A 16,575-nucleotide genomic window follows, 5' to 3' on the forward strand; every position below is an offset into this window, starting at 1 on the left:
TTCACCAAATATTTTGAGCCAAACAGAAGCAGTAAAAAAAACTGCACCAGCCAGGAAGATGTGAAAGACACAAAGGTTTTATAAATGTGTGAAGTCCAGAAAGGCTTTTTTCCCCTTTAGGCAAATTTGGAATAGCTAAAGGAAACCAAAAAGATATTAAGAATACAAATAACAGGTTATATATGAGGGGAGGCATATTTTTTTAAATAAATATTCTCTATAAAACAAAGCATGCTTCAAACAAATACAAAATGTTTATTACACAAAAATGTAGTAACTGAACAAACGGCCAATTTGTTAAACTTAGAAAAGTATCAACTTATTTCCAAAAAAAAAAAAAAAAAAAAAAAAAAGGAAAACCTTTACATTTTTCTTACTTAAGCTGATTCATCTCCAAGTTATAAATGTTACAAAATTTTTGTTTAAAAAAAAATGTTCCCCTATGATTGTTCCAGTTTATTTTGCTATGCCATGACGAAAACAAAGAATCTTTGAAATGTTCCGAGTATTAAAATGAAGCAATGTTTGTAACATCAACTTATTTGGGGAAACTTTTACATCAGTAACAGGCCAGCATACCCATGAAATACCCTCTTAGTATAAACAGGAAATACGACAACGCCGCATGAAACTCAATACCTATCGGTTCACATACAACACAATTATCACTCTGACTGGGTTTAGGGCTATTGAAAGAACATGGTTAGTGACTCTCTCCTGGTATGACTGAGTATGTTGACATTCTCATCAACTGAGTATCAACTTCATTATCTCATATTCTTTTCTCAACTCCTTGTCTCCAGGTTGGGATGGCCCTAAAAAGAAGAAGGGCAATTATAAATACAAAGGAAATTAAAAAAAAAAAAAAAATCCTAACTAATTAAATACTAACTTAAAAAAAGTATAAGGATTTACTTGATCAACTTTTTGCTGTAAAATGTAGCATACATACAGAAATTTCATAAAATATAAACATGCAGTTATTAAATTATTATAAAGGGGACAGCCACTCTCACTCCTTTTTTACCTGTGTGGAATCTGCAGAAGTGGCCCAGAGCCTGTGGGTCCTGTCTTTTTGGTCCTTTCCTCCCAACCTTTGGTAGGTCTGTAAAGCCTAGAGGGATCTCTACTAACGTTGTTTTCAACCTATAATCAGAAATAAAATGAATGCCAGTTGATTTATATAAACTATTTATACAAACTAGTTTGGACTAGTGGGTGAGATCCCTAGTAACAGCAAGCAGTTTTAAGAAGCATCCTCAATATTAGCCAAACAGAAATAAAACTGTTAGTAACCTTTTCACCATAAACTTGTTTTTAAAATTTTATTTACTTATTTTTTTTAAAGTTTATTTATTTGTGAGACAGAAACAGGATGGGGGGTGCAGAGTGAGAGAGAGAGACAGAGAGAGAGAAAGAGAGAGAAAGAGAATCATAAGCAGGCTCTGAGCTGTCAGCACAAGCCCGATGCGGGGCTTGAATTCATGAAACCATGAGATCATGACCCTGAGCCGAAATCAAGAGTCGGAAGCTTAACAAACCGAGCCACCCAGGCACCCCCTTTTCAGTAAACTTCTCATTGTGCTTCTAGAGCTAACACAAAATCTGGACTACATCAATCTATTAATAAACTGTTAATTTAGTTTATTTTTTTCTAATTCAATGATTTTATTCTGTTTCCATTGTTGTTCTAGTTTTTCTGTTTGTAACCTGAGGGAAATGTAAGGTAGCCAAGTGTGATAGTGGGATAGGCAGACAATAACTTTAGGACAAATAACCACCAGAAGTTCTTGATTTTACCCATGAGAGTCACCAACATCTGTGGTTCTGAGTCCTACCAGGGAGATTAAGCCATGCGCCTAGCTCACTTGGTCTAAAATAGAGGCATATACAGAAAATAAGAAAAACAGAATGAAGAGTAGGAAGAGAGAACTAATTCAGGGTAAAGAAAATAACGTGCTTCTGGGGTGCCTGGGTGGCTCAGTCAGTTGAGCATCCAACTTCAGCTCAGGTCATGATCTCATGGTTCGTGAGTTCGAGCGCGGTGTTGGGCTCTGTGCTGACAGCTCAGAGCCTGGAGCCTGCTTTGGATTCTGTGCCCTCTCTCTCTGCTCCTCCCCTGCTCACACTTTGTCTCCCTCTCTCTAAAACATAAATAAAAAATTTTTTTTAATTAAAAAAAAAATAAAAGAAGGTGCTTATAATGTGAAATGGCAGAATTCAAACAACAGTTGCCTAAGTTGTGCTAAGCTGTGCTTTGTAACATGTAAATACATAAGTATGAAATTTAGAGGAAATGATACAGAAATGGAGCACTGAATAGAAAGAAAATGGATTTTAGGGTCACTGGGTGGCTCAGTCGGTTGAGCATCTGACTCTCGATTCGGCTCAGGTCAGAATGTTACAGTTCGAGGGATCGAGCCCCATGTCAGGCTCTGCACTGACAGCGCAGAACCTGCTTGGGATTCTCTCTCCCTCTGCCCCTCCCCCACTCACACTCTATCTCTTTTTCTCTCAAAATAAATAATTGTTTTTAAAGAAAATAGATTTTATGCTTGTATCCTTACCAATCAAGGAATCAGGACAGTAACAATAAAAATAAAGAAATCTCAGCAGGCAGTACCTTTTCTTTTAATTTTGCCAGTCTTCTTTGTTTTTCTGCCTTTTCCTCTTCCTTTGACTGTCTGTCTAGAATTTTCAGTTCAAGTTTATGTAAATCCTAAAAAATACACACCAACAAAAGAAGGATAAGATTAAGAAAACAAAGTTGATCAGAATTTGTTTCAAAGCAGCATTGATGCTGTTCCCTCTGCCAGGAAGGATCCCCCCCTTTCTTCTCTTTCAAGACTCCACTGCAGCATCACCTTTGGTCTGACACAGCTACTAATGCTTCCCTTGCTGCCTATCTAACGCCTCAAGTGCCCAGGCCACACCTCCAGCACCGCACTCTGCTCTCTCCTAATAAAACCCACGTATTGGAATTAACCCCCTTCCGCTGCAGCCTCCCACTTGAACGTCTCCCTTTCCCATGAGACTATAATTGCTACAAATTAGGGAGCACAGCTTTCTCACTTGGCTTATGTGAATGCTGGGTACGGACCTGGCACATGAGAAGCACTCAATATTCGCTGACCTCAATCTGGAAGTAACACCTCTATGTGCAGCATCAAAGATCCAGGGGGCCACCTGGGTGGCTCAGTCGGTTGATCGTCCGACTCTTGATTTCGGCTCAGGTCGTGATCCCACGGTTCATGGGATCGAGCCCTGTGTAGAGCTCTGTGCAGGGCATGGAGCCTGCTTAGGATTCTCTCTCCTCCTCTCTCTGCCACTCCCTTGCTCTCACGCATGTGTTCTCTCTCCCTCTCCCCCTCAAAATAAATAAATACACTTAAAAAAAAAAAAAAAAGAAACCAAATTCAGGAACCCTATTTACTCACTCTCTCTTGAAACCTGGAAATCTCCTCAGCAGCCATTTTCTTTTTTTCTGCCTTTTCTGTCTTTTCCCTAATCTCCTTTTCCAGTCTCAGAAATTCTTCCTGTTCCTTCTTCTGCTGGGTGTAACTTTCCAGTAGTAATTTTAGTTTAAACTGGCGCTGGTGCTCTTTCTGTCGCTTCTTCTCTTTCTCTTCCTCTTCTTCTTTCACCTGGGAGGCACGTCTCACTGACATTTCTATACTTTTCTGCTTTTTCCAAGCTTCGACTGCCAATTTCTGCTTCTTTCTTTGTTCCTCTTTTCGCTTTTGATTATCTTTTTTATTGTGAAAGAGCATAGATATGTTCTCTGCCTTTTCCTTTAACTTAAAAATTTCCTCCTTCTTTTGCTGCTTTTTGGTTTTCCAGTTCTGAATAGACTAAGTGATTTAAAAAAGATAGCAAGAGAAAAACTTTTTTAATAACCAAGAGCACTCTTTAAAAAGATTTTTTTTAACACTTATTTATTTTTGAGAGAGCAGGAGCAAAGAGAGAGAGAAAGAGAGAGAGAGAGAGAGAGAGAGAGAGAGAGAGAGAGAGAGAGAGAGAGAGGCAGATTCCGGAGCAGGCTCCAGGATTCGAGCTGTTAGCACAGAGCCTGATGTGGGTCTCAAGCTCACCAACTGCGAGATCATGACCTGAGCCGAAGTCGGATGCTTAACCGACTGAGCCACCCAGGCACCTCTAACCAAGAGCACTTTAAAATGCAACCTCAGGGAGCCTGGGTGGCTCAGTCGGTTAAGCGTCCAACTCTTGATCTGAACTCAGGTCATGATCTCACGGTTGTGAGATTGAGCCCCACATCGGGCTCTGTGCTGACACAGCGGAGCCTGCTTGGCATTCTCTCTCTCCCTCTCTCTCTGCCCCTTCCCTGCTCATGCTGGCATGCTCTCTCACTCAAAATAAATAAATAAACTTAAAAAAAATGCAACGCCAAATCCATCTTTCTAGAAAGAATATTGATTGCAGAATGCCGTTTCCTTAGGTTTTAAAGCTTTTTTTTCCCCTGTGCAAATGCAATTTTCTACTTCTGTTTTATAAAAAATGAATGTATCTTTTGAACAGTGAATAGTGGTTTATCCTTTTGGCCTTCCTCCTCCTGTCTGAATCCCAAGGTTCACATGGACTGTACCTCATCAGGTATCCTTCTCTCCTTTACCTCCTTTGCTTGTGTGTTCATGGGGAACATCTGTTTCCTCCAATTATCTCGCTCTGTTTCCAAATCCTCTTTCTAGGCTTGGAATACTTTCTGAGTGACCTTTCTCTGGTCAAATATCAGAAGAGGAATTAAAAAAGGGCTGGTTGAGGGCACCTGGTGGCTCAGTTGGTTGAACATCTGACTTCAGCTCAGGTCATGATCTCATGGTTCATGGGTTCGAACCCTGCATCAGGCTCTGCGCTGACACCTCAGAGCCTGGAGCCTGCTTTGGATTCTGTGTCTCCCTGTCTCTGTCTCTCACAAGTAATAAATTAATAAACTTTATAAAAAAATAAAAATAAAAATGGGCTGGTTGAGAGCATGAGGTCTGAAGCCAGGCTATTTGGGACCAAACCCTGGTTCTGCCATTTAGTAGGTGTGAACTTGGATGAGTCACTAAACTTCTCTGTCCTCGCGTTGCTCCTGTTGTAAATAGGGTTGTCATGAAGATGAAGTGAGTCAGTGCCTGGCACATAATGATTCAGAGGTGTGAAGAAAAAAAGTAAAATCGCTTCACTGCATTACATATGGGTACATAAATATTATTGAAAATTCTAGCGGCCTTCTGGCAGCCATAAAAGATACATCTACTGAATTTTTTGCCCTCAAGTCAGGAGACCATTTCTTCATCTTTTCTCATGGTGTATCACTCAGTCATTAAATAAATCCCTGTGGTATATGTACTATACGCGAGGCAAAGTGATCGGAGCCATGGACGATTAAAACAATAGCAAATGCCACTTTGTACATAGTTACTCAAAGTGCAGGCCCACAAACGTATCGGGAATTCATGCCAGAATGTAGATCAATGCATTGCTTTCTTCAACAAGAAAGTTTTCTTTGGAAGAAAAGGGAACTGAACCAAACAGTATACTTACTGAGTAGACGGTTCTAGTGCAATCGCTTTATCCTACTGGAAACCAGTTAACACTTTACAAACCCAGCCAGTCCCTGGATCAAGCACTGCTCTAGATGAGGTAGGTGCAAACACACCAGAACACAGAACGTGCCCTCACACATCATAAAAGAGGTATACACGAGGTGTCTGTGGATCCTGAGGGGGCCTCCTGTGTGTGAGTGGGCAAGCGGGAAGTAACACCTGATCTGGGCGGGTTTTGAGAGGCTGGCGGTGGAGGGGAAAACAAAGAAGGGAGGGTCTAGAAAGAGAGAATAGGACAAACAAGGGTACTCAGGCCAGAAGGTTCAGGGCACGTCTGAAAGTAAGTATCTTCATTGGGGCAAAACACGGGACATGTGAAGGGACGTGGGAGAAACAAATGGAAAATTTCCCACGTGTCATCTTAAACTCAGTAGAGTTTAAACTACATTCCTGACGCTTTCCCCCAAGCTTCTCTCTTTTCCTCCACCATGTCCTACTTCAGTAAATGGCCCCTCAACTTGCATACTCCACCCGCCTCACTCCTACATTCAGGCTGTCACCAAACACCAGGATACAGAGCGGCTGGGAAGAAGAGCCAGCTAGAATCCAGGTGGTTTACCTTTATGACATGAAGCACTGTGTCTGCTCCCTTCCCTGGAGAGATGGCTCTCAAACATTAGCTCCTTAACAGCACAGCCAAGTGGCCTTGTGACAACACAGACTGCTGGTCCCACACCCCGAGTTCAGATTAGGTCTGGGGTTGGGGCCCTATGAGTTCTAACAAGTCCCCAGGTAACGCTGACTTTGCTGGTCCATGGACCATTTTGTTGGTCCAGGGACCCCATGTTTTCAGTATCCTGGGAAAAAGGCCCAAATAATTTTTAATAGCTTGGTATTTTGAGGTTTTTAAAATGACTTGTTTCAGGGGCGCCTGGGTGGCTCAGTCAGTTTAGAGTCTCCTGATCTCGGTTTAGGTCAGGATCTCAGTTTGTGAGATTGAGCCCTTCATTGGGCTCTGTGCTGACAGCACAGAGCCTGCTTGGGGATTCTCTCTCTCCCTCTTTGCTCCTCTCCCATGTTTGCACATGTGCTCTCTCTCTTAAAACAAATTTTTAAAAAAGACTTGTTTCAAAAAAATTTTCTTAAAGTCCCAAATATCAATTTTCCTACATTCAACTTATTTTGAAGGAAAAAAACACAACAATGAACCCCAGTTATTTTCCCTAAGGTTTTATTTTTAAAAGCTATTTTTTATGTTTATCTATTTTTGAGAGAGAGAGAAAGACAGGAAGAATGGGAGGAGCAGAGAAAGGGGGACAGAGGATCTGAAGAGAGCTCCATGCTGACAGCAGAGAGCTCAATGCAGGGCTCGAACTCATAAACCGTGAGATCATGATCTGAGCCGAAGTCAGATGCTGAACCGAATGAGCCACCCAACCCCCTTTTAAGATTTTAAATTAAAAGCATGTAGGGGCACCTGGGTGGCTAAGTCCATTAAGCGCATCTGACTTAGGCTCAGGTCAGGATCTCCCAGTTCCTGGGTTTGACCCCAAAGGCCCCACGTCGGGCTCTGTGCTGACAGCTGGGAGCCTGGAACCTGCATCAGATTCTGTGTTTCCCTCTCTCTCTCTGCCCCTCCCCTGCTCTCACTCTCTCTCTCTCTCTTTCTCTCAAGAATAAACATTAAAAAAAACAACAACTTTAAACATGGAATCAACATTTCTTTAATGCTCCTTAGGTATGTCATCTGTTGAACAGTCATACCTTTGCTGTCCAACCAACCTAGATGACGTTTATTATAACTGAAGTCCACAAAAAAGTGACTCAGACCTCGACCATCAACCGAGGGCAATTTTTGCCCTCCAGTGGGCATTTGGCAATGTCTGGAAACATTTTTGATGATCACAACTAAGGGAGTGTTAATGGCACCTTGAGGGTGGAGGCCACGGATTCTGCCAACCATCTACAACGCACAGGACAACAAAGAATTCTCCAGCCCAAATAGTAACAGTGCCAAGATTGAGAAGTCCTGATTTAAACCAAAGCCAAAATAATATTATTGTGAAAATGCAACTTGTCAGGTATTTGCTACCATTAAGAGTTACCCTTTCCTCTGGGTAGCCAAACTTTTGAGTCTTTTAAAATAAGCAATGAGGGGGCGCCTGGGTGGCTCGTCCAACTCTTGATTTCAGCTCAGGTCATGATTTCATGGTTTACGAGATTGAGCCCCACGTTGGGCCCTGCACTGAGCGTGGAAGGCAGCTTAGGATTCTCTCTCTCTCTTTCCCTCTCTCTGTCCCTCTCCCCTGCTCACATTCTCTATCTAAAACAATAAAATAAAATAAAGTAAAATAAAATAAAATAAAATAAAGTAAAGTAAAATAAAATAAAATAAAATAGGCAATGAGGCTTAAGCTCCAAAACTCAAAGAAACTTTTAAGAATCAAAGACACTTTTTTTTCCTACTGCCTCTTTATTTTCTATTGACAACAATCTGGCCTTGGTGGTAAGATGACTTCTACCAAAAGCCTAAAACAGCTCTGGATTTCCCACATTTCAGGTGCACACAGAGGGTTCTGCCCACAGTCCGAAGTTTTCTGGACCGCTGTTTTATTTCTTGGGGTAGAAGTGTCTGGCCTTGAGGAAATACAACTGTACTTCACTGGCTGGGTAAAATGTTTACCTTCTCACGGCCTCTGTTTCTCTTTGAAAAGAGTGGGGGGAGGGGACTCTAAACACACTTCCCGGAAAGGCTGTAACATTAACGACTAGACAGTGTCAAAGAGTTTACGTAGCACAGTGCCTAGAAGACAGAAACATACAACAGATGACAGCTCTTGTAATGATTCTTACCTCTTTTTTTCTTTCTTCCAGGGCCAGAAAGGTTTGATACCATTTCTCATGCTGCTGAACTTCATCCTGTGTTCTTGCAGGAAGGTTTTCGAGAACCTCTCCCATAAACGCCGGCTTCCCTTTATGTTTGTTTCTCACCTTTACAAAGTTCTGGTGGTCATAGTCGTCCCAGCCCCCCTGTCGCCCTCCTGTCTGCTGAAGGAAGTTTTCAAAATCTACCACTTCTTCCGGAAGGGTGCTTGGCGTCATTTTGTCTACAGGAACCTTGCCTGATGCTGCTCTGCAAGCACGTTCTGCTCCTGAATGACCCAAAGCCCAGGTGTCGATTTTTCTTGATATGGCAATCAGCTCATTATTGGTTGTTTTCTCTTCTTTAATAAGCTCTTCATACCTACAATTTTAAAGGTAAATTGTCAATAATAAGATACAAACCAATCCATATGAACCTTTCCTTTTCCGCCCTCAAATTTCATTATTCCTGACTCTTTCCATGTCATCATCTCCACTTAGAATTATTAACATTATAAGCCTCAAAAGAGTTTCCTCAGAGTAAAAAAAAAAAAAAAAAAACATCATTCAAATTCTTATTTGGGACATTATCTTGTCTGAATATAAATGAAAATTCAGTTTAAACATAAAAAGCAGTCTGAAACCTGAAACAAAAGAAGAGAGGTGTTATATTGCTTTTGTGTAAGACCAATATTAAATACAGAACAATAAAATGATTTGTGAACAACCTACTGAGAGGCAGTGAAACATAAATGTCAATCATTTTATATTAAAATGAGTTTGAAACATACATCAATCTCTGCTCTTCCTTGAAAGTATTAATTGCATTTTCAATTTCTTCCATCATTTCTCTGAGCTTTTCAACAACTGTAAAAAAAAAAAAAATATGAAGAAACTGTTATGTCATATCTTTAAAAAAAATTTTTTTTAATGTTTATTTATTTTGAAGGAGACAGAGACAGAGCTCAAGCAGGGGAGGGGCAGAGAGACAGGGAGACACAGAATCCGAAGCAGGCTCCAGGCTCCAAGCTGTCAGCACAGAGCCTGACGCGGGGCTCGAACCCACAAGCCGTGAGAACATGACCTGAGCCAAAGTCAGATGCTTAACCGACTGAGCCACCCAGGCACTCCTGTTATGTCATATTTTAATATGACTAAGAATTAAATGTTGGGAGAAAAGGGAATGTCACACCTTAACTTAAAAATGCTTTGTAACCTAAAGGATAAGACAATTGCGCTTTTATGAAGCTAATATTTATGACTGCAATTTTTTTCCGACTATAAATTTATTCCTATACACACATATTATTAAACCTTAATATCATTATTTTTCCCATAGAAATGTTTTACACTACACATGCTGTCTTGTGACAACGGTTTTTATTTAACAAAATGTGCTTAAACACATGTGGCTAACTTTCCATATCAGTATATATGTATGTCCCCCTCATTCTTTTCATGGCTACATAGTCTTTCATTGTCTACATCTACCCTAATTCATTTAATTAATTCTCCAAGCGATGAACCTTTCGATAGATGCAATGCCATGCTAAATATTTTTGTGTACTGATTCTGCATGCTTGGATGTTTTCAGATGATAACAGAGAAATCTGAAATGCCAAATAAAATAGCATACACACCTCATGGTGTGGAGGACGCTGGCGCACTGTCCTCCTGGGAGGCTCTACCGACTTACTGTTCCTGAGCATCCCCTCCTGCACACCTCGAACCGTTTCCAAAACGGGAGGCCAAACCGATCGTGACTGATTTCAGTGACGTTGTTGTGATTATTAATGAGCCTGAGCAGTATTTTCACATGTGTTTTGTATTTCTCTTGTTATAAACGAGCACCTGATAATCTTTACCCCCTACTCTATTAGGTTATTTACCTTTGTTGCTCCAATTTGTGGGCACTCTTTTTTTTTTCTTTGAAAGAGAGAGAGAGCTCAAGGAGGGGAGAGGGGCAGAGGGAGAAGGAGAGAGAACCTTCAGTAGTCTCCATGCTCAACGTGGAGCCAGACACGAGGCTCGATATCACAACTGTGAGATCATGACCTGAGCCAAAATCAAGAGTTGGATACTTAACCAATTGAGCCACCAAGGTGCCCCTGTCGGCACTCTTTATATGTTACGGATATTAGTTTTTTATAAGTTACATATGTATTGCTGATACTTTCCTAATTTGTTTTTCAACTTTATGGTTTGGGGCTTTTTTGTAAAGTAGTCAGGTATGTCCACTCTTGTCTTTATGGCTTCTCATGGTCATTCTTATAAACTAGAATACAATGATAAAAATATTAACTCATAATTTCTTCTAGGATTTTTATGGCTTCATGTATGAATTTAATAAATAATAATTAGGAGAGTCACAGTTACTTTTTTTTTTTTTATTAGTGCTTCCTAGATTATAAACACTGAACAAATGTTTTACATGCACTGTCAGTCTATCTCCCAAAGACTCCTGAGTCAGGTATGACTATCTCCGCTTTACAGCTAAGGAAATAAAAGCTCAGAGAGATCAAGATATCTGCCCAAAATCACATAATGAATAAGGGATATGATCCTTCAGGAATGAATGTCGGTGTATGCAGGGAGGTAAAGACGCTGTTTCATTTTTTCCAAATGGCTGACATTTGCCCCAATACTACTTAACCTCTTCCTTATGTATTCTAAATGCAATTATTTGAAAGGTAATTATTTCAAAAAGTAAATGATGGGAAAAGCACTGGGTTTAGGAATCAGGAAATTAGTCTTTTTCCTCTTTGTCAGCTGAATCTGAACTCCTCCAAACCAAAAGTTTCATCCTGTAGGTGACAACATTACCTGTTCTATCTGCTTCATAATTTTTAAGGATATGATAGCATTTTTAAAATGTTTATTTATTTTGAGACACACAGACAGAAAGCAGGAGGGGGCAGAGAGAGAGGGAGAGAGAATTTCAAGTAGGCTCCACACTGTCAGCGCAGAGCCCGATGTGGGGTTCGATCCCGCAAGTATGAGATCATAACCTGAGCCGAAATCAAGAGTCCAGCGCTTAACCAAGTGAGCCACCCAGGCGCCCCAGGGTGTGATAGCATTTTAAAGCAATTACATCAACACCAGATATTAGAAGTAATTACCTAATACATCTTTATTAATCCCTAACCAATAAAGTAGGGCTGAGTTCCATTAAGGCCAAACAAAAAACCTGCTTATTAGGAAAGTATAAACAATTCTAACAAGCATCAGGCAATACTAATACAAAAGACAGAACATAAAATCTAAATTTACTTACAGTCAGGTGTAGGCTTCACATCTTTTAACTGATGCTGAAGTTTCTTTACATTATTATGTATTTTGGCCAATTGTTGCTGGATTTTTGCTCCTATAAGGAAAAAGTATGTACTTTACCGACAGAGGTGGTTGTAAGACTGATCACCATCACTTAGTAAAAGACAGCCAAGAGCAATTACATAATGGACAAAAGAAGGTTATTTGTGTCAAAGCAGCCTGAACATTTTAAGTACTCTAAACAAATAAATAAACAAACAAATAAATAAAGCATCTCCCAATTTCCTCCAGTATTTAAAAGCACCATGGGTTAAATCTTACCATAAAAGGAAATGTTCCTTCTCTCTCTTTTTTTAACTCTTTGGGGATTGAGTGATTGGACACTGCTCTGAACACATGAACACAGAGAACGGTAGCTTAGATGTGGTCGTGTTTTGTTTTTAAAAAGTTTTTTCTTTCTTTTTGAATTTGTTATAATTTACGGAAATAGAATTTGATCTCAACTCTATCGTTGGCATATTAAAACTGCCTAACCAGTATTAATTCTATGAACACTGACAAACTTCCTAATGGGAATTAATTTCATCTAATCACATCCTCCAGGACAGGGGCTGATAAGACATGTGATGTAACACCAGCCATGACCTTGAGGAGGTGCCAGCAGCCATGGAGTGGTATTTACGCTACCGTTTGCCCACCTCAACCACGGGACTAGCCTGGAGTCACTCACTAGGCCCACAAAAAAAGCCTGGAAAGCAGATGAAGGTCTCACAGACATTTTTAGATGTTCTGTAGCAGCAGCAGAAAGACTGGATTCATCTTTTGTATTTTCGCTCTGAAGTAATAACCTTACTTTAATGTTTATTTAAATTATTAGGCTAATATATATTCACAGACATATGTTCATATAATTAATATTATTATTTATTGTTTATCATCTTTGGGTATTTTATGTGCTTCCCCTTTACTTTCTTGCAACTTTCCCACAAATGAGCATGAACCATCAAACAGCTCTGTCCAAAAGTCCTCAGAACCAATTAGGTTTTATGTATTTATTTATAATTTATTTATTTTGAGAGAAAGCACAAGTTGGGGAGGGGCAGAGAGAGAGGGAGAGAGAGAATCACAAGCAGGCTCCACTCAGTCAGCACAGAGCCCAACGCGGGGCTTGAACTCACAAACCGTGAGACATGACCTGAGCTGAAAGCGGCTGCTTAACCGACTGAGCCATGCAGGTGCCCCCCAATTAGTTTTTTAAAAGTTTACCCATAGGCCCAGAGCCAGTGCTAACGTTCAAAACAAACCATGTGTATATGTGACTTTGGTTTCTTCTACTTTTTACTAAAATCTAAGAGTTCCATAAAATCAGAAGCTTATCCAGTGTATTTTATAGGGTCTCATTCATTCATGGTTGCAGCTCTAGGTCGGGTAACTTTTCCATCAAAGTGTAGGTACTAGGAAACTGTTCAGTTGTTTTGTTTTTGCCATAGTCAGATCAACTACAATGACACTGCCACAGGGCAAATGATGTTTTAATCATTCACTATGGAATTGACATTATGTATGGGCAAACCATTAATTACAATAGTACATAAATGCAGGCCAAAATTGTAGTGTGATATTTCAGGCAAGGAAAAGGTATTTACTACTTCTAAGTTGTACTATTGGAAGAAGAAACTTCTACATGCTTATACTGAAGTAATGCATTCCTTCCTCTCTTAGATAAGCCCAAAGTGCAACTAAAGAAGGGAGAAATGGTATAACAATGGGAAATGAAAACATACAAATAAAGTTGCCTTAAAAAAATCGGAATGCACATAGGGGTGCCTGGGTGGCTTAGTCAGTTAAGCGTCTGACTCTTGATATCAGGTCAGATCTTAATCTCAGGGCTGTGAGTTCAAGCCCCACATTGGGCTCCACGTGTGAAACCTACCCAAAAAAAAAAAAAAAGGAAACACACAGTATGGAGACACTCTAGTAATGGTATGATTAAGAGACAGAAATATCAGGGGCGCCTGGGTGGCTCAGTCAGTTGAGCGTCCGACTTCAGCTCAAGTCATGATCTCCCAGTTCATGAGTTTGAGCTCCCGCATCAGGCTCTGTGCTGACAGCTCAGAGCCTGGAGCCTGCTCCAGATTCTGTGTCTCCCTCTCTCTCTGCCCCTAACCCACTCGCATTCTGTCTCTGTCTCTCTCAAAAATAAATAAACATTAAAAAATTTTGAAAAAAAAAAGACACAAAAATATCAGTCTCTCAGTCTATAAAAGAACTGAGAAAGTAAGAAATATTAAATTAAGGATGCTTAGATTTCTCCATGAATCAAAGAGGAGAACTGAACATTTGGTAATTATCTTAGGTCCTGCCATCATTCCGACAGAGGAGGAAGAATGATTTTTGCTACTACCTGATAGAAGATGACTTTTTACAACACTGCAATCTTATATTCTGCAAGAAAAAATTTATTAAGAATTTCTTTTAATTGACTGTAATGGAATACCATAAGCAGTCTACTCTTCATATAAGTGTTAATATTTTATAAAGCTTAGTTGATAACCATTTTTTCCTTTATGCAATGCTAAGCATTTTTTTTATTACAACGTAAGGATTTTGCAACATATAAAGTCTAAAACAAAAGATATTTTTGTAGAATTCCTTTTTTTTTTAATGTTTTATTTATTTTTGGGAGAGACAGAGACAGAGTGAGAGCAGGGGAGGGGCAGAGAAGGAGGGAGACACAGAATGCGAAGCAGGCTGTAGGCTCTGAGCTGTCAGCACAGAGCCCGACGTGGGGCTCAAACTCACAAACCGTGAGATCATGACCTGAGCCGAAGTCGGACACTTAACCAACTGAAGCACCCAGGCGCCCCTGTAAAATCCTTTTTTAAGGGGGACACTTAGTACACAGTTAACAATGATTAATATTCATAACAAACAGCAGAATATGTTTACCGTGCACTTTCTCATATATTGTCTTATTGGACGCACAGGCAGCTCCCTGAGGCCGAAATGGTAGGTTTTCTGCCACAGACAAGTAAACTCAGGTTTAAGCAACTGTATAACTTGCCCACTGCACACCGCTGCTACGAACAGCTTCTGCACGCAAAGATCAGAGCTGAGGAACCCATTTCCCTTCATTTAAGATATTTTAATGGCGTTTAACTGGTTTGGCCACCCAAAACCAAAACCCTCTTTTTCCTATTACATAGAAAGAAACGCACACAGAAAACAATCTAGTTCGAATGACCAAATAGTGACCTGAGAAAATAAATACACATCCCTAAAAGACAGACATTACCAACTAGAAAGTACTTTCATAGAGAATGTAACACAGTCAATGCACAAAGGCAAAGTAAAACAACTACAGCTTGATGTTACTCAACAGGTTGTAGTTCATGAGCTCAACTTACTTTCTGTTTTTCTGCTGTTGATCAGTTTATTTTCCAATTCTTCCAGCATATTCTGCTCGCTTCTGAAGTCACATTTTTGGTTGTAGAAATGACTGCGTTTATCTTTTTCTATGTTAATAACTCTTTAAGAAAAGAAACAAATGGCATAAATATGATTGAAATATCTTTTAAATTGTTTAAAATATGAAGACACTCATAATCAGTACTCACAGACAGATTAATTCGTCTACAGAGTCAAAATATGATTACTAGAATTAATAAGGCTAAGGAGTCAAAATAATAGTTAGAAAAGAGTCAAGTTCAATCATAATCATAAGTAATCTGAATTGTTATTTAAATTATAAAATGTGAGTTTAAGAAAAGGCAGTCATGGACTTGTTTTAAAGATACAATAGGGGGCGCCTGGGTGGCGCAGTCGGTTAAGCGTCCGACTTCAGCCAGGTCACGATCTCGCGGTCCGTGAGTTTGAGCCCCGCGTCGGGCTCTGGGCTGATGGCTCGGAGCCTGGAGCCTGTTTCCGATTCTGTGTCTCCCTCTCTCTCTGCCCCTCCCCTGTTCATGCTCTGTCTCTCTCTGTCCCAAAAATAAATAAAAAATGTTGAAAAAAAAAAAAAATTAAAGATACAATAGCAGGGCATCGCTTTTCGGCCTTTTGGCTAAGATCAAGTATAAAAACGCAGTAGCAGGGCACCTGGGTGGCTCAGTTGGTTGAGCGTCCCACTGTGGCTCAGGTCATGATCTCACGGTTCGTGAGCTCGAGCCAAATGTTGGGCTCTGTGCTGACAGATCAGAGCCTGGAGCCTGCCTCAGATTCTGTGTCCCTCTTTCTCTCTCTTTCCCTCCCCCACTCGCTCTCTTAAAAATGAATAAACATTTTAAAAAATAAGTAAATAAATAAATTAAATAAATAAATAAAAATATAATAGCTATTTGGCTCTTGATTCCAACTCAATCTCATTGTAACCTGAAAATGACCACCACCATTGCTGATGGCTGCTTTCAATAGGGAGATACAGTTAGCTTTTGTAAACTGAATCAATACCTTTAACCTCACCTGAGGTGACTCTCCTTATCACTAAAATGTGAATCATGACAGCTCTCTACTACCTAAATAGGGCTGTGATTATATTACACGAGGGCAGGCAGTAGAAATATAACATGGAAATGGAAGACATTAATGTAATTAATAAAAATAAAATTTCAGGAGGCAAACCATCTACATAGATAGGAATTTTAGTATATTTAGGGATATTGTCTACATTGACTTCAAAGGTTCTTCTGTGTCATCTTTGGTCCTTGGATTTAGCCCATCTACCAGTAAGTAAGCAATTCTAGTATTAGTTTGAACCCCGGAGTGAGACAAAACAAATACTAGCAAGAAGATTTTCTGGTTAGACAGACATTTATTTTCTCAACACCTGTTTTCTTTCTCCCAGAAATTAACACAAGCTCTTCTTCAGTAATCCTGTATCGAATGAATGGTGGAA

General features: G+C 39.9%; 1 protein-coding gene across 1 annotated transcript in view; it reads right to left on the bottom strand.

Moving 5' to 3' along the window:
- Positions 1–339: 339 nt before the first annotated feature.
- The window catches only part of CCDC112 (coiled-coil domain containing 112), a 30,857-nt gene continuing 14,621 nt past the window's right edge, over positions 340–16,575 (bottom strand). Inside the window, exons 3-10 of the mRNA XM_042982527.1 lie at positions 15,089–15,210; positions 11,686–11,775; positions 9,203–9,278; positions 8,403–8,793; positions 3,438–3,851; positions 2,624–2,719; positions 1,028–1,146; positions 340–815 (exon numbers count right to left, since the gene is read on the bottom strand). Of these exons, the coding sequence (XP_042838461.1) occupies positions 773–815; positions 1,028–1,146; positions 2,624–2,719; positions 3,438–3,851; positions 8,403–8,793; positions 9,203–9,278; positions 11,686–11,775; positions 15,089–15,210 (1,351 nt within the window). The 3' untranslated portion in view covers positions 340–772. The remainder of the gene's footprint in view (positions 816–1,027; positions 1,147–2,623; positions 2,720–3,437; positions 3,852–8,402; positions 8,794–9,202; positions 9,279–11,685; positions 11,776–15,088; positions 15,211–16,575) is intronic.

The sequence above is a fragment of the Panthera tigris genome, chromosome A1 (assembly GCF_018350195.1).
Source record: "Panthera tigris isolate Pti1 chromosome A1, P.tigris_Pti1_mat1.1, whole genome shotgun sequence".
Taxonomy (NCBI): domain Eukaryota; kingdom Metazoa; phylum Chordata; class Mammalia; order Carnivora; family Felidae; genus Panthera; species Panthera tigris.